Source organism: Panthera tigris, chromosome E3 (assembly GCF_018350195.1).
Source record: "Panthera tigris isolate Pti1 chromosome E3, P.tigris_Pti1_mat1.1, whole genome shotgun sequence".
NCBI lineage: Eukaryota > Metazoa > Chordata > Mammalia > Carnivora > Felidae > Panthera > Panthera tigris.
Window position 1 is genome coordinate 22,423,448 of NC_056675.1, and position 23,942 is coordinate 22,447,389.

General features: G+C 47.1%; 1 protein-coding gene across 6 annotated transcripts in view; it reads right to left on the bottom strand.

Annotated features, from left to right (window-relative positions):
- The window catches only part of PRKCB (protein kinase C beta), a 330,403-nt gene that overhangs the window by 47,536 nt on the left and 258,925 nt on the right, over positions 1 to 23,942 (bottom strand). For all 6 annotated transcript variants that reach the window (XM_042971551.1, XM_042971553.1, XM_042971550.1 and 3 more), the window contains one exon: positions 11,345 to 11,518. In XM_042971551.1, the coding sequence (XP_042827485.1) occupies positions 11,345 to 11,518 (174 nt within the window). The remainder of the gene's footprint in view (positions 1 to 11,344; positions 11,519 to 23,942) is intronic.

Here is a 23,942-nt window from a genome sequence, read left to right on the forward strand (position 1 = left end):
CACAAATGTTTCAGCCACCATCAACAAAATCTTATGGCTCACAGAAGATTATTTTATACATAACAGTCATAGATGCCTTTGTCCAATGTGTACTGTCTAATAACTGGAATGATAACTATTATAAAATAAAGCTGCCAGGGCACCTGGGTGGCTCAGTCGGTTGAGCGTCTGACTCTGGCTCAGGTCATGATCTCAGGGTGTAAGAGTTCGAGCCCTGCATCGGGCTCTGTGCTGACAGCTCAGAGCCTGGAGCCTGCTTTGAGTTCTGTGTCTCCCTGCTCTCTCTGCTCCTCCCCCACTCGCACACACTCTCTCTCAAAAATGAATAAACATTAAAAAAATTAAAAAAAAAAATAAAGCTGCCATCTTGTGAGCATTTATTATGTGACTTAGCCAACTGTCTTTACATATTTTGTCTCATTTATCTCTCTAAACAATCCAACAGGACAGTATTACCATGCTTCCCCTTTTAAAGATGTTAAAGTTCAAGCCCAGAAAGGGTAAGTAACTTGCTGATTGTCGGTGATTCAGCTGTTCAGCGGCAGAGCCGGGATTTGAACCCCAGGCAGGTTGGTTCCAAACCTTATCAGGCTGCTACCCGTGTAAGACTCTGACTAGACATTGTATGGATGTGTGCGTGTGTCCTCCCTTCTAAGAGCTTCCAGTCCAGGAGGGGCGAGAAAGGACCTAGAGATCCAGCCACACAGCAAGACAGAAGCTGACAGGTCACAGGGCAAAAGTACAGGTTGATCAATTATTTTTGCAAAGTCAAGGGACTTTCTCACACTACTTCACCCCCTCAACATCTTTACTGAGAGGCAGAGAGGGAGGCAGAGTTATCACTTCTGTCTCTCAGTGTCCAAGGCGTATGAGGCTTGCAAAAAAAGGTCATCCACAAGGTAGTGGCAGAGTGGAGATAGTCAGTCAGAACCGCCGACACCCAGCCCCTGGTTCTTTGGGGGTTTTTTTTTTGATAGAAAACAAGCCTTAAAAATAGCATCTGTCTTTGCTGCACGTTGAAGGGAACCAAAACACTTGCTTTTAAAAATTATTTTTAAAACTAGCAGATGGCATTGGCCACAGAGAGAAAAGTAAGTAAAGGAGAGATTTCACTTGCTTGCTTGCAGCTTTGGAAGAACTCAGCTTGCCCCCCAAACTCATTAGTTAGAATCCCAACATCAGGGAGAGCTCTGCTTGTAGCTAATGCCGTGTTTTGTGGTTTGCTTCTGCCATGAACCGTATGCGGGAAAATCCTGAGATCCATCATCTTTGAACTGTACTGAGTCTGCCTTGGGCACACCAGTGCTTCATATAGGAAACAGTGTGGCTGGCGTCCTGCCTTCCCTGTTTTCTGAACGAACACTTAATGATGCCCGCCCTAGGCCAGGCATTATTTTACTACCAGGGAGGCTGCTATGAATAATCCATGGTGCCTGATGTTAAGGATTCCCCAGATGCGTGAGGAGACCAGGTAAATTTCTAAACGGCACTGTTTCCCAAAATGTGGAGGGAGATAATTTTAGGTGGGCTACGGATGCATAAGGCTTTTCCTTCATAGTTTTGTGTTTATTTTAATGTGTATTTTGGAAAACAGAACTAGCCCTTGAAGCCCCTGATTCTGTGGCTATTATTGCTGAGGGGGACAGCGGAGTGCACAGAGTTACAAAGGACGAAGGAGTGAGGCAAGGCTGGGACCAGATTATGATAAATTGCATAAGGCCATCAACTTCAAACTTTGGTTGTCTCCCACACGAGCTCCAAGATTGTACCACATTTACCCGCCTCATCCGCTAAAATTTACTTATTTTAAAGATATTTCCATTAAAATTTACTTCACTTTTTTTACTTAGACACATTATTTAACAATTTTACAACTTCACCCCAAAGTCATAAGTAGAAATTCATTGTCTCTGTAAAAAAACAAAAATGCATTATCTGGAGTCTATCAACTCTATGCTATATCTGGTCTGGCTTTTGCTCTATCGGTCCCTCAACGGACTTATTTTTAAAGCGAATGCAATTCGTCCATGTACCACCAAGTTCATCTGGCACTCCAAGGTAAGGCACATCCAAATTTGAAAAACACTGCCAGGGGCAACCTCGAGCCAATCTTGAGCAGGGAGGTGAATTTTAGAACGGTTCCTTGAGCATTTATTTTTGCAAGTCATGTATTAGGTGTTAAAGGGGTAAACAATGATGAATAGCATATGCGCCTTGCCCTCAGAGAATTCAGAGTCTTGTGAAAACAGATATGCAACCAACTCGAGCCAGAATCTAAAATAAAACGTGATAAGAGGAATTGCGTGACAGGCACGAAGAGGGAGCTCCGGGGGCGTCAGCTAACTAAGTGGTCCTCACCCACTGCCTCTGATTCTTACATAATTATCCCCCCCACCAACATAATGCCCTGAGATCTGACTTTGCTCCCCACTCTTCCAATAAAATCGTTTCAAGGCCTCGAAAGATCTTTCTTCTGGTCACGTGCAGGGTTTTCCATTAGGACCTCTTCGCTGTACTCTACCCGTGAAAATCAGAAAGGTGTTGGGCATTGAGTCTCCCCGAATTGTTCAAGTTTCCAGCGAGGGCTTGTCACAGCTTAAGACTTCAGCCCTCATCTCTCTGGGCTGATGAGTCTTGACTTATATTTCCATCCCCTGTCTTTCTCCTGAGCTCCAGTTCGCTCCAGCTGGCTACAGGACGTTTCTACGTGGGTGTTCCACTGTCGACTCCAATTAAAAGCGCAGAAAGGCAAGCTCTCCCTTCCCTCTTCAATCTAGACAGCCTGCTCAACTTTCAAAGCGTTTCCCCCAAAACTGTCATTGTTATTGTTGTTATTCTTCATTAACACGCTGCCCTTGTCCCCCGAGCATGAAACGACTTCAGGTAATTTTAAATTTCCCTTCCCCTTTCTCGCTTGTGTTCAGTCACTGAGGAAATCAAACTAAATGTCTGTCTGTCACACCGCATCATGCAAAATGGTTGGATAGAATGTCTCACATCTGGAGCGGGAGTGTAAGGGTAGTTTGATTTAAAACAATGACTGCAAGGCATGTGCCGAATTTATCGGGGTGGGGAAGGGCGGGCATGGCAGAGAATTCAAAGAAATCATCATTCTTTCCCCAAGGCGGCTGAAAGCGGGATGTGATGTGACGCCCACGTGACTGCTGGGAGGGGACACCTGACACTTTTAAGAAGATGCCACAGACAGAGAGGATCCAGAATGTGGGCAGCTCCAAGAGCATGCGCCATGCTTTCAAGTGAGTTTCAGTAAGCATTTGCCTATTGAATGATCTTTAATAGTTTGCGAAGCTGGCCAGTGAATCTATCCTGTCCGTAAGCCATTCCTTTTATTGCTCAGATGCAAGTATTCGTCTCGAGAAGCTGTGCAGTGCCATGGTTGAGAGCCGTACCTGTAGCATGCACTACTAGTCCTGGGTTCAAGTCTCAATTACACCGCTTGCACACTCTGAGGGCTTGCATCCGGTACTAAACCCTCCCTGCCTTCCTAAAGGGGTAATGATAGCTTCTCCTTCAGAGGGTTTTGCAGAGATATAGAGATGATGCATGTCATATCCTTGCAGATTCAGTGCCTCCCTCAAGTAGTCATGGACATGTGTCACACACAACTTTTTCCCCTCTGTATTCTATAGCCTTAGAATCTTTCTCAGAATCAAGCAATGGATGCTCCTCTTTCTTTCCAGCTTTCCAAGCCTTGCCCTTCCACACAGAGAGCAAAGCTCTCAAGGGCTAGGACCATCTCTACTCTTCCTTGGATTTCTATAGATCTTTGATTACTGAATGAACATGCAAAGGCCACCATTAAGAAGGCAGAGAGAACCAGGGTGTGTCCCTTCCTACCCATACCCACTTTATATGCCTGGGCTGCGTTCCTGAGTCCTCTCCTGCACTCACGATCCTCAGATGCTTCAGTTGCCTAAAGCGCCAACACGTGCAAAACTCTTACCAGCTTCCCCTCCTCGGGGGCACTCGATGCTGTGTTTATACCACCAGCGGTAGGTTACGCCTGGCTCCAACCCGTTAGTTTCCTTGCACTCAAAATGGCGACTCCCACTTGACAGGAGCACCAGTGATCCCTTCCCTGTAGATCCAACCCCTTCTTAAAGGTTCCTACTGAGTTGGTAGTGGCCAACTACCAGTGGACTGGGCCAGGAATAAAACTTCTGACCTATGCTGAACCAATCAGATTCTGTTTCCCAAGAGTACGAATTAGAACCAATCAGATTCTCTTTCCCATGAGTGTGAATCAGGGAATTCGGCAGATAGGCAACCTGCAAGGAGTTAGAGAGGCTATGCTGTTACCATGATCAGGGAGAAACAAAGAAAACAAGGATAAAGAAACAGACATCTATTCTAGAAAGCTTTGAAGTTCTGGTTCTTCATGAGGCTCAGGTACATCTTTGCCTTTGGGTTGTTTCCTTCCAATAAGATTCTGTCTCTCTCTCTCTCTCTTTTTTTAATGCAATAGTTTGGAGGAGGAGGTTTTCTGTTTCTGGCAACCCAACTATTGCCTACTGAGACTCTGCCAGAGTTCCTACAGCAACACCCTTCTATCAAACCCTACCCCTGGGCACTCATGCCAACTCTGAGCCGATCCTGAGTTACCAGGACCCCTTGGACGTTCTTGGTGCTCAAAGGACATGACCTCAGGGGCCAGGTCTACAAGAAGAACCATCCTCACCCCTCTCCCTGTCCCCGCGTGCATTCTGGGGCGATGCCCATCCCAGCATGCCTTGCAACTGAGTTCTTGCTGGACCACGACAGCAAATTTGGGGAGGAAGTAACTTCTGTCCTTCAATGACTCATAAAATCTAATTCTATTTAAAAAAAAAAAAAGAAGTGCATATGTTCAATTGAAAAGAAAACATTTAAAATAGATGTTTTGCTAAGGAGACTTAACTGCCTGTGCCCACTGGCAGTTGGGAAATTGCATGAATGTGCCAGGCTGACAATTGTCCCTGAGAAAAACTGTAAAAGGACCGGAGGAAACATAATCCTTTTGTGCCCATGCAGCAAGGCGCCCCTCAAACTCAGCTCCATTAGTGCAGGGAGCCTCCATTTATCATTTATTCTGCACATTGTATATCATCGTCTTAAATCCTCACTTATTACGCTCACTTGAAAGATGATGAAACCAATATTCAGAGCTGTTAAGTGACTTTCTAGAGGTCACACAGCCAATAACCACACACACAGACTTATGTGGCTGAGGCGCTCATGCTTATCCCTCTGTGCTTCTAGAACAATTTGCCTAAACCCCAGTTCATCTAATGAGCAATTTTAAAAATTCAACTTCTTTCTGATGGCTTTTACATCTCCTTGGGTATTAACTTTGGCCATCTTGTGGCACATTCAACACTTTCAAATTGTTTTATTATAGACATTTCTGAAATAATATAAATTCAAAACAAAGATAATTATCCACGGACCCCTCCCTAAATCAAATCAAGGTTTTCATTTGTCTGTGTCTTTTTCGGATTCTTTTCCGTGTGCGTATGCAGTTTTAACACGTTTAGAACAATCTCTTAAATAAAATTTAATACCTTTCATTCTCGGTTAACGTTGTGCCATGCATATTTTTCAGAGATTTTTTTAATCCATTTTTTTTTGAGAATATACTTCTGATGTAACTTTGCTTTTCCAAATAAGTTTTTTAAATTTAAATTTGCATCATTCTAAGAATGACAAAAGTTGTTTTGCATATTGGTGGGTGTCTTTTTCCCTTTTATCTATTTTGGCCACCTTCGGATTTTTTTTTTTAATTCTATTAAGGATCGTTCGTTTTCAAAATTCTAAGTCACTAGCGAGAAAAACACATCAAATTTGCAGCACGTTAGACTGGATTTGTCATTTTTTCAAAGTAGCTGATTCATAAAGGAATTCTGGGTCACAAAATACAAAATGACAATCCACTCGGGTTACACTGGCCTCCTCTCTGCTCCTCAAACACGCTGAGTATATTCCCGCCTAGGGTTCTTACACTCACTCTTCCTCCTTGTCTAGAACGCTTTGCCTCCAGATAACCACATGCCTCGTTCCCTCACTTGCTCTGGTCTCTGCTCAAACGTCACCCTTATCAGAAAGACTTTTCTTTGATCATCCTATCAAAAATAGCATCCCTCCGACCCAATCCCTCCATCTCTTCCCCCATAATGTTCTGTCGCACTGTTGTTGGTTATCTGTCTCCCCCCTTGGACATAAATTCCCCAGGAACAGGGGACTTTATCTCTTTTGTCCACTGATGGAGCCCTCACAAGGATGCAGCTGGGTCCCGACACATTTATTTCAACAAATAAATATTTGCTGACAGGATCAATCAGCATTAGTAGCCTCTGTATACTGCAGGCATGGTCTGACTTCTAGGGAGGCTGGCTTCAGAGATACTGCCTGCTGCAGCCCAGCCTGCCTCCCCTCCTCCGCAGCACCAATCAGGGGGTCAGGGCCGATGCAATTCTAGAAGGTGAGTGTGAGCCAGATGACCACCTCTATGGGCCTTCCCCAAAAAGGGGGTGTCGCCTTCCTGCTCACCTGAGACAAGCAACCGATGACGGTTTGCCTCATATATATGCAGTGCTCCCTACATTTGAAAATCTCTCCCACCATAAAACCTTTCCAATCATTGCAGTATCCTTGTAGGGTGAGCAGGTGACTCTTCCATAGTGGAAGGAACCCCTGAAGGGGCTTTAGGAAACCCGGCTGTCTAACCAGACATTTCACCTCTCTGAGGGTTGGTTTCCACCGAAATGTGGACAGCACTTGCTTATAGTGTTCTGGTGAAAACTGGATGGAATCATGAGAGCGAAAGTGACTTAGAAACTAGACAAAGGAACCGCGGTCAGGATAGCAAGGTCGGGGGTCTGGACTCTTGCAGAACAAATCCCAGTGTCACCATTAACCTACTGTGTGAGACTGCACGAGTTACTTAACATCTCTGAATCTCAGCATCCTCCTGGAGAAAGCAGGGACAGTACCTGAATCTCAGCATCCTCCTGGAGAAAGCAGGGACAGTACCGGTGTCTACCAGGAGAGGCGCACAGAACATACACTGCGAGCACCTGCAGAGTGCGGAGCGCACAGCCGGCCCACGCTGACGTGCTCACAACGCCAGCTGCTGGGTTTTGTTGTTTGTAACATCACGGTTAAGGCCATGTGGGCTGCAACTCAACATAATGTGCTAGAAAAAGCCTGGCTCTGCATTCAGTGGGCCTGGGAGCCCGTGCTGTGTCTGGGGAAAACTACCCCCAATATCCTACGTCCTCAAACCTTTCTCCTGCGAAGTGGGATGACAGGTAACCCTTTCCGTAGCATGGATTTTTTGGTGAAGTGAAACCAAGTGTTTGGAAGACCACACGTGGGAGATGCTCGGATGGAAAGTCAGGTCCATTCCCAAGACGGAAACATGGGGGAGCACCACGAGCCTTCACTGAGCAGGGGAGAGGTGAGCCAGCAAAGGGTTGGGGCTCGGGCCCCTGCCAGAGCCTACGGACAGGATGGCTGCTGGTGGCTCTGCCCCAGGGGCATCACATGGCCTAGAAATCCAGGCAGCCATGCTCAGCACCCTCAAAAGACTGAACATTGGGGGCGCCTGGGTGGCTCAGTCAGTTAAGCGTCCAACTTTGGCTCAGTCATGATCTCACGGTTCATGATTTCACGTCCATGTGCTCTGTGCGGACAGCTCAGAGCCTGAGCCTGCTTCGGATTCTGTGTCTCCCTCTCTCTCTGCCCCTCCCCCGCTCATGCTCTGTCTCTCTCTCTCTCTCTCTCTGTCTCTCAAAAATGAACATTAACAAAAAATTTTTTTAAAAAGACCTAACAGTGTCACAGTTAAGTGTAAAACCCTGTGGAGGCAGGCTGCCTGGGTTCAAATATTGGCCCTGAAATGTACTTGCTGTGTGGCCTCAGTCCCCTCGTCTTAGAGGGGTGATGACAGGACCCATCCAAAGGTTGTCATGTGGTTTAACAGTGTCAGCCTTTGCCTCACGTGAGTAGGCATTATTATGTCTTTGAAGTGAATTTAATTTACGTAAACTCAAAGTATAGGTGCTTAAAAAAACTATCTGCCACGAAGGCAGTGAGGGCATCTCCTCAAGCCAAGCACAACTATAACATTTATGGTTACATTTTCCCCAAACGATGCGGCCCTTAGAGACAGCGTAGCTACTTTGATCCGCACCAACAAGATGGCAGTCTGTTCCACCCTCAGCCTTGCTGGATTAGGAGACCGCGAGGTGGCCGCCAACATGGGCCTCCATCCCCACACAAGACTCGAACCCACGGAACTGTGTTCTCAGCGCTGTCTCTCTTCCCTGACATGTGACACCCCTTGAGGGGACGCAGGGCACCGCATGATTTCCAGGTAAACCCCAGCCTTACCGTCTCATGCCAGAAAACATACTGAAATACGAGTGAGGCAGTGCAGTATGAAAAGAATTGCCTCAAATCCACTCTACTATCATTTTGAAAGCAGTACCTTACTAATAGAGATACTGTACGTTAATAAATTAATGTTTGTCACACATGACTAATACCTCCAATCTCAATGCATTCAACCGAAATTGAAAATGGCGCTCTAAGTTGGTCCAACCTCTTGCTTGAGAACAGGATCTCTTCTTGGTCTATTCACCAGACTGAGACCCTTCTTGATCTACTGATGTCAGTGGGTAAACCTGGCGACCCACGATGGGAAAAGGAGAAGATGCAGCGGGGAGGAGTTTAGAGGTTTAAGAATCTAGTCTGGGGGCGCCTGGGTGGCGCAGTCGGCTAAGCGTCCGACTTCAGCCAGGTCACGATCTCGCGGTCCATGAGTTCGAGCCCCGCGTCAGGCTCTGGGCTGATGGCTCGGAGCCTGGAGCCTGTTTCCGATTCTGTGTCTCCCTCTCTCTCTGCCCCTCCCCCGTTCATGCTCTGTCTCTCTCTGTGCCAAAAATAAATAAAAAACGTTGAAAAAAAAAAAAAAAAAAAAAAAGAATCTAGTCTGGTCCTGTCTCTGCTACCTCTTGAGTGCCTGAAGGACCTAATTCCCTAAAACTCAGGCTTTAGAACTCTCTTCACCACTGTGCCAAGGCTGTGAACTGTTGCTCGTGTAATATTTTTCTTTACATCGACTCTCTTCTTTTACGAAACGTTTTATTTTAGAAGCAAGTGCTGACTAGTCACCTTTGGAGCATAATCATCAACCAATTTGTGACAAACTGTCCAGTAACAAGAAAGAATCAAGCGTTTATCCAGCGTTTCCTATATGAGCTGTGCCATGGGGAACCAGGCAAGTGAGGAGGGGCAGCCTGCCTTCAAAGAGGCATTCCTACCAGTAAATGAAAAAGGAATGACAGAATTAGGGTACCGCCATTAACGGGCCTAGGGGCTGAGTGAGCATCAGTGACGGCCAACATCACAGAAAGAGAGACACGGGGTGTTCTGTGCCTTTGAACGAAAGAGCACGCCTTCTACGTTCTTACCAAAGGGATCGGACCTGATTCTGCCCGAGTCTCTAGGCCCGGCTACCGATTTGCAGGAGACACATCAGACAGGAAAACTGTGCAAGAGGCCCACACCTGTGCAATCCGCAAATCCAGACTGTGAAAACGCTCTGGGTCAAACAGCCCAGGATCTTCAGCAGATGAAGGAACGGATAAAAGGAAGGGATGGAGGGGAGAAATCACTGTATTAAAAGGCTTAAAAGACACAGCCAGTGTCTAAAAATGGGAAAGACTAAACTACCGTATTAAGAGACGATAAGACTCAAGTGATAAAACTATAAAGACGCACAAGGAAGTCAAGCCACCGCTTGCCGGGAGATCGAGATTAGAACACGAATAACCTTCCAGAGTGGCGGCCAGAGTTCTGTTTCCCAACCGGGGTGGTGGTTTGAGGAACTTAACCTTATAAGAACTCATTACTAAAACATCTATTTTGTGTGTGTGTGTGTTTTTAAATATTTGTCTTATAATACCTCATAAGCAAAACAGTGACTTAGAAACGGGTGTTTGCCAAAGCTTAGAAACGGAAGCCTGGTACTCTTCTGTTAAAAAGAGGATACAGGTGTGCTGACACCAAACAGAAACATTCCCCTTGAGGCATTCAGGAGAACTTAAAGCTAATTAAAAGGGGAATGTAACTTTAAATCTATGCACCAGCCAAAGTCACCCTTTGTACCCAGGGCCACTTTGCGCTGGGGTATATGCACCCTACTTTGGCAAATACGGTAAGTGACAGAGCCGGGATCTGAACCCAGGTCCTTCTGACCCCAAAATGTATCAAGAGACTTCTTCGAACAGGGAAGGAGCCGAGGTCCAGTTCCGTCCCTTTCACACAGGGCTGTTCTAAGCCCGGTGTGCGGTTACACTGAGAAAACCCACCCCAAACCCAGTTTTAGATCTTTCTGGGCTGGGAGTGTTGAAGCTAACTTAGCAGAGCACAGGACTTGGTGATTTTGGAGAAGACAGGAAGTCTCAAGCTTTAAATTACACGCAATATACGATAGCATCCCGTCTTACATAGGAGGTGGGCTCTAAAATTAGCATGCATAGTAAGAGCTGCAGAGAATTGAAATAATCTCAAAGAATCCCTTAAAGCATCTTGAAGTCACTGGGCCACTGGCCCGTTAGAAGCTCCAAAGGCAAGGATTAATTTTGTACCTTTTCGCATTTGGGCTCTGGCCACCCCCTCCTTAGGCATGGAGGCCAGGGTCTAATTCGAACGGGGATGGCCCCTGCTCTCGCAGATAGACATGGAATCACAGTTAACAGCGAATAGGGCACAAGTGTCCCCTTCTTTTCTTGGGAGCCACGGTTTTGCGCTCACTAGTCCCTGCCTAGGACACTGTGCCCCCTGCTCCATTAGTCTCCCACAGGCTGTGTTTTCAGGCAACCCCTCCCTCAAGGAGGTCCCTGCAACTGGCAGAATATACCGGAGCATTTATCTGGAGGGTCTGGAGGGCTGACTACAACCGTCTAAACCCACATCCTGTGGCCCTTCCCAACTCACTCCCATCGCTAAGCTCTGCTAGAACATCTTATATTGTGAGAGCAAAAGTCCTCAGCTCCTGTCCTCAAGTCACCTCTTGCTGTCTGAGAAAGACCCTGCTCTGTTGGTTATTAAACCAATTGCCTGAGTTCTTTTATCCTCATTGAAACAGCATCTGCCTAGGGGAGAGCTTCTCAGTGGCAACCTCAGAAATTTTCAGCAGCATCCCCTGGGCACAGCAGCCTCCCATCTCCAGAATGGAAAGGGTCCAGGTGCTTCTTTGGAGTGAGCACTGCTGGGATGGCTTTGGTCAAAGCCTGGAGAAGCCCTAGAGGTGGAATGGCCAGGCCCCTGGACAAGTTACCATGGTCTGGAAGCAGGAATGGAGCTGGGTCAGGAACGGCGGCTTCCCGGGCAGGGCCAGCACCCGCTTCTCCACCATCGTGCATTCCACATCGTCATCTTGGATCACGACGTCCTTCTTCAGGATCTTCACAGCATAGAGCTCGTCTGTGCCTTTCCGCTCTGAGAGCATGACCTGGGAAAGAGAATAAGCCTGTCAGGGTGGTCGGAAGGGCCCAGAAAGCCGCGGCAGCCGATGCTCATTCAGACCCACTCCAAGCTCTGCCCAGATGCCCTCTGTGGACACTGAAACGATGGATAAAGTTTTCTCCAGACCTCGCATTTTGAATGGCTAAACCCAATCAGTAGGGAGGGTTCCAACAACAACAAGCAAGTATCGATCCTTTTGGGATTTGTATCAATGCCCAGCCAACAGGGCTAGGATGTAAACCTCATGAGGGAAAGGATCTTTGCTGGTTTTGTTTACTGCTGTCACCCAAGAGCCTGGTATAGTGCCTGGTACATGGTAGAGTTTCGATAAATATTTGTTGAATGAGAGAATGGGCGAATTCCTGATAAAACTGAATTTGGAGCACCTGTCTCCTTATTCACTCGATTATTTAATATTCAAGAAAAGCCTGCTAAGCGCTGGGAATACAGCAATAAAGAAGCAGACACGTTCTCTGCCCCTGCCGTCCAGAGGAAGAAAGGCTTCTGATATTAATTACAGGGATGATTAGTGTAATATTTTAACACCCTCTCCTGTTGTCCCGGGGCTTCCTTCCATGCAGCTGTGGTCACCAATCCAGCATGTTAATCAGGGTGGCTCAGGACACATCATTACTTTCACTGGTTGTGATTATGCCAGATGCCACAGTGGCCAGAGGGTACCATTTTCAAGAAGCCTCTTAGAAGCAGCACAGGGCAGTACCACTACCCTGCAGGAGACCTGATCGGCCCTGGGGCTTCTGGGAAGGCTTCCTGGAGGAAGAAGCAATCAGGCTGCAATAAGCATTCACTGCATGCACTGTGTCGTGTCACCACTACATTTTTGAGTACTTACCAAAGTGCCACACAAGTAGTGGTTTTCATTTGTTATTTCTCATTACTTTGCAGAACCCCATTTTACAGGAAACCCAGGCTCATGGAGGGGAAGATGCCCTCACACAGCAAATTCAGTTAGGGACAGGGCCAGGGTTTGAACTCAGGTCTAACTGACTCTAAAGTCTCTGCCTTTAAACACTTGACTTGCTCAGAGCTCCAGAAGAATCCTCAAGGTGCTTAGGTGGTTGGGTAAATAAAATGCTCACACCTGACTCAGCTGGGGGACCAGAGAATGCAATAGAGCCTTAAGGCCAGAGGGAGGGAGGCCTAGAAAGCTCTTTGAGGCAGGAGGGCAGCTTGGCATACTTCGTTCAGCTCTTATCTTAATGGTAAATTAGAGTCTAACTGCATGGAAGCTTCCAGGCTGAGCCCACCGGCTCCCAGAGGCCCCATTTCCTGCTCTCACCATCTCCTTTCTCATCACAGCCAGGGGTGGCCATGGGCACTGTAGACCCACTGTCTTCCCTGTTCTCTCGCTAGTCCTCAAGGGCCATTTTCCCTTCCCCAGCCCTCACCACAATAGAAATAATGCCTCCAGGAGGCCAGTGTTCGAAGATGCAGAGAGTCAGGTGGAGACAGGGCTTTTCTGCTCCCAGGTTCCAGAGAAGATTGGGGAAGGGACAAGTGCAGGGTGGAGGCAGGGACGTGACTTGCCTGGGAGACAAACCAGTAGAGGGGCTGAAGGTGGAAAGAAGAACCTTCAGCTGAGAGGACCCCTGAGCCCAACAGGAGGGGGCTCAGTAGTGAGCCGGTTTCGAGTGTGGACAGCCCCACCGATCCGTCACCACTGGTCAAGGCACCATCTAACAATCCCCTTCTCTTTTTTTTTCTTTTTAAAAATTTATTTATTTTTTATTTTTTATATTAAATATAATTTATTGTCAAATTGGTTTCCATACAACACCCAGTGCTCATCCCAACAGGTGCCCTCCTCGATGCCCATCACCCACTTTCCCCTCTCCCCCACCTCCCATCAACCCTCAGTTTGTTCTCAGGATTTAAGAGTCTCTTATGGTTTGCCTCCTTCTTAAGTTTCTCAGGATCCACATATGAGTGAAAACATAAGGTATCTATCTTTCTCTGTATGACTTATTTCACTTAGCGTAATACCCTCCAGTTCCATCCACGTTGCTTCAAATGGCATGATTTCATTCTTTCTCACTGCCAAGAAGTATTCCAAACAATCCCCTGCTCGACCACCCAAGACACAGAGGAGGGGGCCCTGGACACCTTGAGTGTCGATGCAGTCATGATAGGACATCCCAGCCCCCTGACAGGAGGAGAAGCAGGACAGATGGCTGAGAAGTTCCCTGATAATATTTCCATTATCCCCATTTTACAGATAGACTAACTGAGGCTCAGAGAGCTTAACCTGCTCGAGCTAACAACTGCTCTAAAAATGCTGCTCTGGCCATGTTACTCAAATGCATACAATCCTTCAGTGATCCCCACAAGCCAGACAATTCCGTGACCACATTCCCTTCTTTCTTTTCCTTTGAATATTCTATTCCCACCGCTTGCAATGTCCTTCTACACTCTTTCACTGCCCAGAAAATCAGTGATTCAGCTCAGATGTCACCTCCTTCTCAAACCCTCAGGGATGTACTCAGACCCAATGGGTCACTCCCTCCGCTGGGCACCAGGACTTTTCTGTAGCTATGTCAGTCACTTTAACACAAGTTTCCCAAACTTCCATCGATCATTCGTGTGCCTTTTGCACATCTTTTCCCATCACCTAAACTGGTATTTGCTTAGTATTTTAACAACCTCGTCATATTTTTACTTAACTAAATTTATCTGAAAAAGGAAACTCTGTATCACCACTATTAATGGCAAGCCAGTATCACCAGCCATAAATGGAAATAAGCATAAAAATAAATAAAAGCAAAGCAGTGCTAGGAAATTCTAGTTAGCTTTTGCTAGCTGCTGAAGGTTCCAAGCCAGCCTCTGTGTGCTCTCCTTGTTAAAGGGAAAAATGATGTTAGCAAGTGTTAGAGAACTATTAACGGCATATTGTCATCAACTGAGATTTTCTTGTTTAAGTAATAAGAAAGACTGAAAGAAAACATAAAGAGAGAATCGTTCTATCATGATGTGATTTAATTTCATTTAATATCACTTCTATGTACCACCTAAAAAAATCTCAAGCACTAAGCTAAAATCACCTTGCAAATCATCAATGCTACGTGCTTCGCACCTCAGGAAATACTGTGGCATTTGCAGAAATCAGGTTTTTTAAAAATTTCTTTTACATTTATTTTTTTTAAGAGACAGAGAGAGACAGAGCACAAGTGGGGGAGGGGCAGAGAAAGGGGGAGACACAAGCAGGCTCCAGGCTCTGAGCCGTCAGCACAGAGCCCGACGTGGGGCTCGAATTCACAGACTGAGATTGTGACCTGAGCCAAAGTCGGACACTTAACCGACTGAGCCACCCAGGCGTCCCTGAAATTTTTTTTTTTTAAGTCAACTAACAGGGATGTGTGTGGATTCTGGTCCCTTGCTCCGTCCCAAGCAACATGGGTAGAAGGAAGAAAAAACCGATACCAGATAGCATCTCTGACATCGTGTAAGTGGTGTACAAATGAGCCAAGGTTGGGAAATTCCCCTGTATTGGCTGGAGGGAAGTAGGGATGAAACACATGAAACGCTGGTAACTATGGAGATACAGAAGTGAATCAAGTCCTAGAGCAGGGGTCAGAAAACTTTTCCTGGGAAGGGCTGAATAGTAAATATTTTAGTCTCTATATCAACCACTCAACTCCACCACCATAGTGGGAAAGCAACCATAGACAATACACAAATGCATGGGTGCAGTTATGTTCCAGTAACATTTTTTTGTATAAAACTAAGTGATGGCTAAATGTCCACTGATAGATGAATAGACGAATGGGTAAAGAAAACAGTGTGTGCATGTGTGTGTGTGTGTGTGTGTGTGTACACAGTGGAATATCACTCAGCCACAAAAAATAAGGAGATCTTGCCAAGTGTGACAACGTGGATGGACCTAGAAGGTATTGTGCTAAGTGAAATTAGTCAGAGAAAGAGAAATACATATGAGGAATCTAAAAACCAAAACAAACACACAAACCAGAAACAGACCCACAAATACAGAGAATAAACTGGTGGTTGCCAGAAGGGAAGGGGTTTCAGGATGGGCGAAATAGGTGAAGGGGATTAAGAGGTACAAATTTCCAGGGGTGCCTGGGTGGCTCAGTCGGTTAAGCATCCGACTTCGGGTCAGGTCATGATCTCACAGTTCGTGGGTTCAAGCCCTGCATCAGGCTCTGTGCTGACAGCTCAGGGCCTGGAGCTTGCTTTGGGTTCTGTGTCTCCCTCTCTCTCTGGCCCTTCCCTACTTGCGCTCTGTCTCTCTCTCTCAAAAATAAACATTAAAAAAATTAAAAAAAAAAAGAGGTACAAACTTCCAGCCATAAAATGAATAAGTCATGGGGACGAAAAGTCCCACATAGGGAATACAGTCAACAATATTATAATCACATTGTACGGTGATGGATGGTAACATTGAGGTGAGCATAGCATAATGTATACAATTGTAAATCACAATGTCATACACCTGAAACGAACAGAATAACGTGTGTCAACTATACTTCAATACAATTAAGTAAATACGTACATACATACATAAATGGAGATGGGCCAGGCACCAGATGTTTCTAGAATACGTGTTTCAAGAAAGACCAGGAGAAATAAAAGTGACCACATATTCACATGGGCAGTTCAATTTGGAAGTGAATCTTGGCATGCCTTTCAATTCTTCTGACTCTTTATTAGAAGAATCTTCTGGTTGGGCAGTGCACCCACCTGGCCACAGCTGATTGGATCAGAGGTAGCTACTGACCTAAGCTGAGCCAATCAGTTTCTCTCTCCAAAGAATTTGGAATAGGCTACTGGGCAAAGTCAGTCCTGGGTCCCTGAATAGAGAAACACATAGGTCTGCCTAGATTGGTCCTTTTCTACCACATGCAGGCAAAGAAGAAACTGATGTATCTTGGGGGCAGGGGGGAGGGGAAGAAGTTCAGAGAATGAGAAGAGGACTTCCTTTCCAGTTCCTGGTTCCAATTTCTCATGAGGCTTGGCTGTTACCCATGAGAAACCTCCATATCCCTACAATAAAGTTACCATTTTTATTTATATCAGTTGGAGAATATTTCTGGTACCTAGGGGGTCCTGTAAGACAAAATTATTATTTGGGTGGCTCAAATTCTTAATCAAAATTAAAATTTCAGAAAGCCAAATACCAACAGGTCAGTACGCAATCAAAGCCAAGGCAAGGTCCATTCTCTATAAAGGACGATGCCTCCTGCTTCTTGGGGGACACTCATTTATGACACAGATCCCAAGCACCAGAAGGTCTGGGCTGTGGCCTGTGGTCTGCATGTTAACAAGTGTCTCTCCCCCTCCCCCTCATGACCCTAATCACAAAATCTGTTGATTTGCGGAACTCCGGGGTACTCTCAAAATCGATTCATTTCATATGGTGGTCAGGAGGTATCCATGGGGAAAACAGACTTCTACCTTGATGTTCCTAACAGCTTCTTCTTCTCAGCAGTCATTAACAGGGGTAAGAAGGAAACTTCCCTTTGTTCCTCCTTAATATTCTCATCAGGCTTTTCCCTTTCAATAGGAATCTCTCCGGCCCCTCTTGGAGGTCTTTTTGAGAGCTTTCCTCACGTCATGAAGGAGGTGGTTTTTCACAGTGCTTATAAAGATTTAATACTCCTCAATCCAAGACGCAATTTATGCCCCTTGAACCTGGGCAGACCTTTGCGACTGCCTCAATGAACAGGATGATGGCAGTGGCCCCCTGTGACTTCTGAGTAGTAGCTTCTCAGTTTCTCTTGGGACACCTGCCTTTGGAGCCCTGGTGCCACCATGCCAGTGAGGCCAAGGAATGAGACCCGTGGAGAAGCCCTGGGACTGCATGCCACCCAGCCCCGGTGCTCCAGCCTCAGCGGTCTCAGCCACTGCAGGAGAGACCCCGAACCACGATCAACCAGCAAGCATTCCCAATTCGCGATCCCTGATGCACGGAGACATTGGGAGATAATAGTCTGTGGTTGGTGGAGTTTGGGGATGATGTCTCACCAGCGATAGATGACTAGAACAGAGTCTTCTAAGTTCCCACGTGCACTGATGTAACCCAGTGTTGCCAGGTGTGGTCCCTGTTACCTTGGTTTCTTTAATTCTTGGGTTTTGTTGTGCATATTCTCTTCTGTCACTTTATTTTATCTTATTTCATTTCATTTTATTTTATTATTTTATTTATGTTATGCTATTTTATTTTTAAATGTTTATTTATTTTTGAGAGAAGGAGAGAACAGGGGAGAGGCACAGAGACGGGGGAGACAGAGGATCCGAAGCAGGCTCTGTGCTGACAGCACAGAGCCTGATGCAGGGCTCAAACTCACAAACTGTGAGATCATGACCTAAGCTGAAGTCAGTCTCTTAACCGACTAAGCCACCCAGGTGCCCTTCAATCAGTTTTATTTTTAAAAGGCTTCAATTAAGAGATGCAACAGAGAAGGAATTCATTGTGCCTTCCAAATGTGTCATCTTTTCTAGTCTTATCCAGGACTTGGAAGGCTGGCCAATTCATCCATTCATTCAGTAAACATTACATGTCTGGGATGCACCAGGCACTGGGATAGGCACTGGGGATGCAGGGCTCACAAAGCTCCCCCTCCTGCACAAATAATTACCTAAATCAGTTACGATTAAACCCCAGCAAGAGAAGTGCACGGCGCCTCGCGACTGGTTAAACAGAGGACCCAACCTGATCTCGCAGGTCAGTGAAAGGTGTTCTGGGGAAACAATAGCGAAGTGTGGACCTAGAAGATCAGCAGAGCCAGCAGGCATATTCCAGGCAGAGGGAAGAGAACTGTGCTCCCTTAGGATCAAACTATCCAAACCTACAAACCTTCTCCTAGAATTACTGTAGGAAGTGAGCACTCAAGCTCTAGAATGCAGATCCTAGATTTCAATTCCCAGCTGTCTGCAAGGCAGCAACGAATCATCTCTAGCAGAATTGGAGAGATCCAGCAACCAGAGCAGCCGGGATGCTGGACCAACAAAGGCTGGAATGGAATGGTACAGGGTTTGCACCAGGAAGAAGGGAGGGGGGCGCTGAATGCGGGACCAGCACAGGTGGGGGGGTCCTTATGGGTTGGTAATGATAACCCCTCCCATTTCTTGCTTATACTGCTCAGGATCTCCTTTAATCTCCACTGGAATGCACAGTGGGAACTTCCAGTACCTCACTTTACAGACGAGGAAGCCAGGGTGTAGGAAGTGCGTGTCTTGCCTAAAGTTTCTCCCCTAGAAGTGAAACTTCCTACGGCCCCTGTCTCCAAAACCCACGCACTTAACCATATTCTATCTGATTCTCTGGACCTCAAGCACCAAGTGTTCTGCTGTGGGAAATTATTCAAATTATTTACTGCAAGCTGTCACAGGAGGGTTTCAAATTCGGCTCCAGATCCCAGCCCTGTTCCTCCTTTTCCTACCCACCCCATGTGTTGAGGCCGGGGAGCTCATGGGCTAATTCAAGGCCACAGACAGAACAGTCATTTCTTTCTCCATTTCTTATACAGCCATTGACAAACCATTCATTTACTTGGCGAGATGGGCTTGGTCTGAGTTGGTGCCACAACCATGCATCCAGGTTCCTCCATCCACAAGCTCTCTTGGGGATTCTGTGCCAGGCACAATGCTAGGCATTGGTGATGTGCCCTAAAACAGGATGGGCATGGCCCTGCTTCCAAGCATTAAGCGGCCCGGGGAGATCTTCCTTCCTCCCTCTGTGCCCTGATGCACTGGCATGAGAGAGGGAAATAAATGGCAGAGAAATCGCCATTGCCACGGCCACAGCGATGGCCAGGTTCTAAAATGTTCCTTCAAATGGAAATGATCTTTTGCTTTTCATTAATTCCCTCATGAAGTTTCTGGAGCTTCCAGTTCAGTTAATACCAACATAGAGGGCGTGGGCTGTTTGCTCAGCTGTCCCTCCGTCTCCAGGGTGAGGATTCCAAACAGATTGAAAGGATGTGTTGAAGTGGCGCTCTTATCAAATTCCAAGCCACATCTGTTACCCAAGAATCTTCTGGGAGAGATGTGATAAATAACAACGCTCCAGTGGCAGCAGATAAAATGTGGGAAAGTAGCCCAGGGACTCCTGGATGCAAAGTAGGTTGCGATGAACTTTACTGGTGAATGCAAACGGCAGAACGTGCCTGGAGTCGTGGCCTTTGCATAATGTTGCATGATGGTTAGGGCATGGGGTTCAGAGTCACGGGACCTGGTACCTGCCCGAGTTCCACCGCACACTAGCTGCATGACCTTGGGAAGTTCACCAAACTTTTCCTCCTCTGGTAATACGGGGACACCAACAACACTTAGCTGTTGGTGGTAGTGAGGGAATTTTACAGGATACAGTGAGCAAAGTGTGCACCTTAACACCGTGCTGGGCAAATGATGCGGGTTTAACACCTGGTGGTTGTCCATTTTTCTAGGGCTGCCGTAGCAAAGAACCAGAAACTGGGTGGCTCAGCACCACAGGATATTATTCTCTCACAGTTCTGGGGGCCAGCAGCCTGGAACCAAGGTGTTGGCAGACGTGCTTCCTTCTAGAAGCTTCCTTCTAGATTCTCACGGAGAATCTGTTCCATGCCTCTTTCCTGATTTCCAGCGGTTGCCAACAATCCTTGGCTTACAGATACGTCACTCCAATTTCCGTTTTCACGTGGCATTCTCTCCTGTGCCCCCGTGTCTGTGTCCAAATTTACTCTCCTTTTAAGGACACCAGTCATTGAATCACCATACCAGAACTTGATTACATCCTGTAGTTAGGACTTGAACACATATTTTGGGGGAAGACAATTCCACCCACTACAGTGGTTATCATCTACTTCATCTTTATCAGAGAACAATCGACCGAGAACGACCAAGGGGCCTGATCATGATCCTTGCCCACCAGCACCAATGTCTGCTTCTCAACTAACTGTGGGTCCGTGCGCTTACCAATGTGAAAGGTCAGGCATAGTCAGGGACCCAAGACCCCGCTCTCCCTTTCCCCAACTTCACCGGACACCTGCCGAAAGTCCAAAGCCAAACTGAGTCTCTCTTAACTCCTCTTGGTTATGCCCCTCATCCAAGGCATCAACAAGTTTTGTCCGTTCTGCATTCAAAATGTATTCCCTCTCCGACGTCCTTCCTGACCTAAGCCACCATGCTCCTGAGTCTGGCCTCCTGAAATTGTCTCCTAATTATTCCTTGCTCCCCCGCCTGCCCCCATCCCGACCACTTGTTCCCAACCAACACGCCCACTGTTTTCTACATACCCCAATGATGCTATAAAATGCAAGTGGGTCTGTGCTCACTCTCCCTTCCTGGGGTCTTCCTCTCCCCCCACTGCACTTAGGACTCTCCCCATAGATATGCTCAAGTTTACTCCCTCATCTCCTTGCAGAGGTCCTCCCTGACCACCTTCTCTAAATTTAAAAAAAAAAAAACCAAAAACTTTTTTAATGATTATTTATTTTTGAGAGAAACAGAGTGTGAGCAGAGGAGGGGCAGAGACAGAGGGAGACACAGAATCCAAAGCAGGCTCCAGGCTCTGAACTGCCAGCACAGAGTCCAACTCGGGGCTTGAACTCACAAACTGCAAGATCATGACCTGAGCTGAAATCAGATGCCTAACCAACTGAGCCACCCAGGTGCCACTGACCACTCTCTCTAAAGTTACAGCCCAGTTTGTTATTCCTCATCCGCTTCCCCTTACTTTGTTTTTCTTCATAGTACTCACCACACCTGGCATTAGAGTCCTCTCTCTCTCTCCTTCCCTCCCTCCTTAGATGTAAGCTCTCTGAGAGCAGTTATTTTGTTGACTTGTTTACTGTTGTACCCCCAACAGACACTCAAGGAATATTCATTGGATAAATGAATGGGAAAAATCTGCATGAGGAGAAAGTAGCTTAAAAAAAACAAACAAAAACCCTAGCTCTGGGTCACTGGAGATCTCCAGTGACTTAGGTCTAAGGGTTATTTAACTTATATATGGCCATATCTAACCCATATTTCACAAAGAAATTGAAGTGGCATTCAAGATTATATAACATAAACAAGTGGATTTCATGATATGTAAATTATACTACAATAAAGGTGGTTAAAAGCATTATACACTATAAAGTAAGTGTTTACAGTTTCTCTCTTTTTCTCTTCCTCCCTCCTCAGGTTCCTGGAGGCCAAAGCAACCAGAGACACATGAAATCTAACACAAGTTTATATTTCCTTTAAGGAAAATCTTTTTTTTTTTTTTTAATTTTTTTAACGTTTATTTATTTTTGAGAAGAGAGAGAGCATGAGCAGAGGAGGAGAAAGAAAGAGGGAGACACAGAATCCGAAACAGGCTCCAGGCTCTGAGCTGTCAGCACAGAGCCCAACGCGGGGCTCGAACTCACGGACTGTGAGATCATGACCTGAGCTGAAGTTGGACGCTAAACCAACTGAACCACCCAGGCACCCCAAGAAAATAATTTTTTAAAGAGAAGAATAAGCTTTCCCTAGAACTTAGGTCTCAAAGAACTGTCTCGCATGGATCTTCAACTCATAGTCCTACAGTGGATGGTGTTCTCAACAACATCCCTACAACAGGGAAGGTGGAGGAAGGGGAGGAGGAGGAAGGGGAGGGGGAGAGGGAGGGGGAGAAGGGGAAAGGAGGAGAAGGGGGAGGGGAGGAGGGGGAGGGGAGGAGGGGGAGAGGGGAGGGGAGGAGGGGGGGGAGACCAAGCATCTAGCACTGTTGGAACCTCCAAGCTGAACTAACACACTGGGATTGGGGAAAGACTTGAACTTGAACTCAAATGGTGCATCCAAAAGAGAAAGACAGAGACGGACTTGAGGCTCATGGGGTCCCGAAAGTCCAACCTGGGAGAAGAGGATGGGTCAATAAGGTGCCTGAGCTGAGGTTGGCATGGGACAGGGAGAGAGAAGCTACTTAACGCCGGGTGTATACGCCCTAGGCTCGCTGTAGACCCTGGCCCCCTCCTCTCCCACACCCACCACACAAGGGAGCAGTCTCGGGGGCAGGTCTTGGGTGGTGGTCTGCTGCAAGGCGTGCATCCTCCCTTATTTTAGGGTTCCATCTTTTCAGGGGTTCCCCTGCTCTCTGGGCTGTCTCCTGTGGGTTGCACCCAGCCCCATGGAGGCCAGCAGAGGGTACTTTAGATCAGCTCAGCTCTGATCTGAAGGCAGACGCTGCTCCTCCCCTCCCCACCCTTAGCTGGGGTCTGCCTTGCAGGCTGGCACCAAGCTCCTGTTTCTCCAGGACGCACATTAGAATTCTCTGCGGAGCTTCCAGAAGCTGATGCCTGGGCCACAGTCCCGACCAATTAAATCAGAATCTTCTAAATATTGGGGGCCTTCTTGTGCCAGGCTTGGCCTGCCCGGGGGAGGACGCAGTGGTGGTTTGGCAGGCCATCAGGGTGGTGGTGTAATCAGGGGCTGGAGCACTGGGCAAACGCTGTCCATCTGCCCCTCCCAAAGTGTTCACCCACTCAGGAGGAGGACTGTGAGAGAAATCTGGGTGCGGCTGCGTTACAAAATGAAGGTTAGCTCCCGCATCCACATCTTCTAACATGACAGGGACGCTGACAAGCTCTTTGAGGTAAGAATGCGGCTGCGACAGAGTCTGAAGAGCTGGAAGCTTTGCATCTAATTAGAATTGTGAGACCCCGGTGGTACAAGTTCGGCTCTGTAACCACGAATTTAAAGCCTGGCTCGGTCATGTGCTTGCTGTGTAATCGTGGGCGAATTACTCAACTTCTCTGAGTCTCAGTTCCCTCGCCCATGAAAGGGCCACAATGGCAGCTCGTCCCCCACAGGGCTGCTGTGAGAGCGAGTGACATAACGCAGGTGACACTGGGCACTCAGCACCACAGCAAGCCACATTGTTAACGCGAAAGCAGAGTCAGGAAGAATAAAATAGACGCTCCAACTCCCTCTATGGGGAGCATGGTTCTCTCTCTCTTTACCGGAAGGGACAAACAGAAAGGCAGAAGGCGAGCCGAAGCCACAGACCAAAATGTCTGCAAAATCAATCTCCCAGGAGATGTAATGCCAAGTCCGGAATGAAAGCCAGGTCCTACATTCTGTGCTTAGAGATGGGGCGGGCACGAGCCCTCCCCAGGAGGCTAAGAGGACCCTCGGGGAGGTGAATGCTCAGTGTGGACAGGGCTTCCCTGTGAAATCAGCAGAGCCTCTGTCAGCTTCCAAAGTTCTGAACGAGGGAGGGACGATATGCCTGGCCTCCAGGCCTTCATCGATCGGTCTGTTGTGGCATGCAGATGTGCCGAAGTCCGCCCTCGGACTGGGCCAGGGATAAAGGCTTGGCTCGAGCCACTCAACCCTTGGTAACCAGAGGCTTGGAGTGTGGGGCAGATCCATTCCAACTGAGCGATCTTAGAGCATGCTGGATGTGGGAGCAACATGTAGACAAGAGT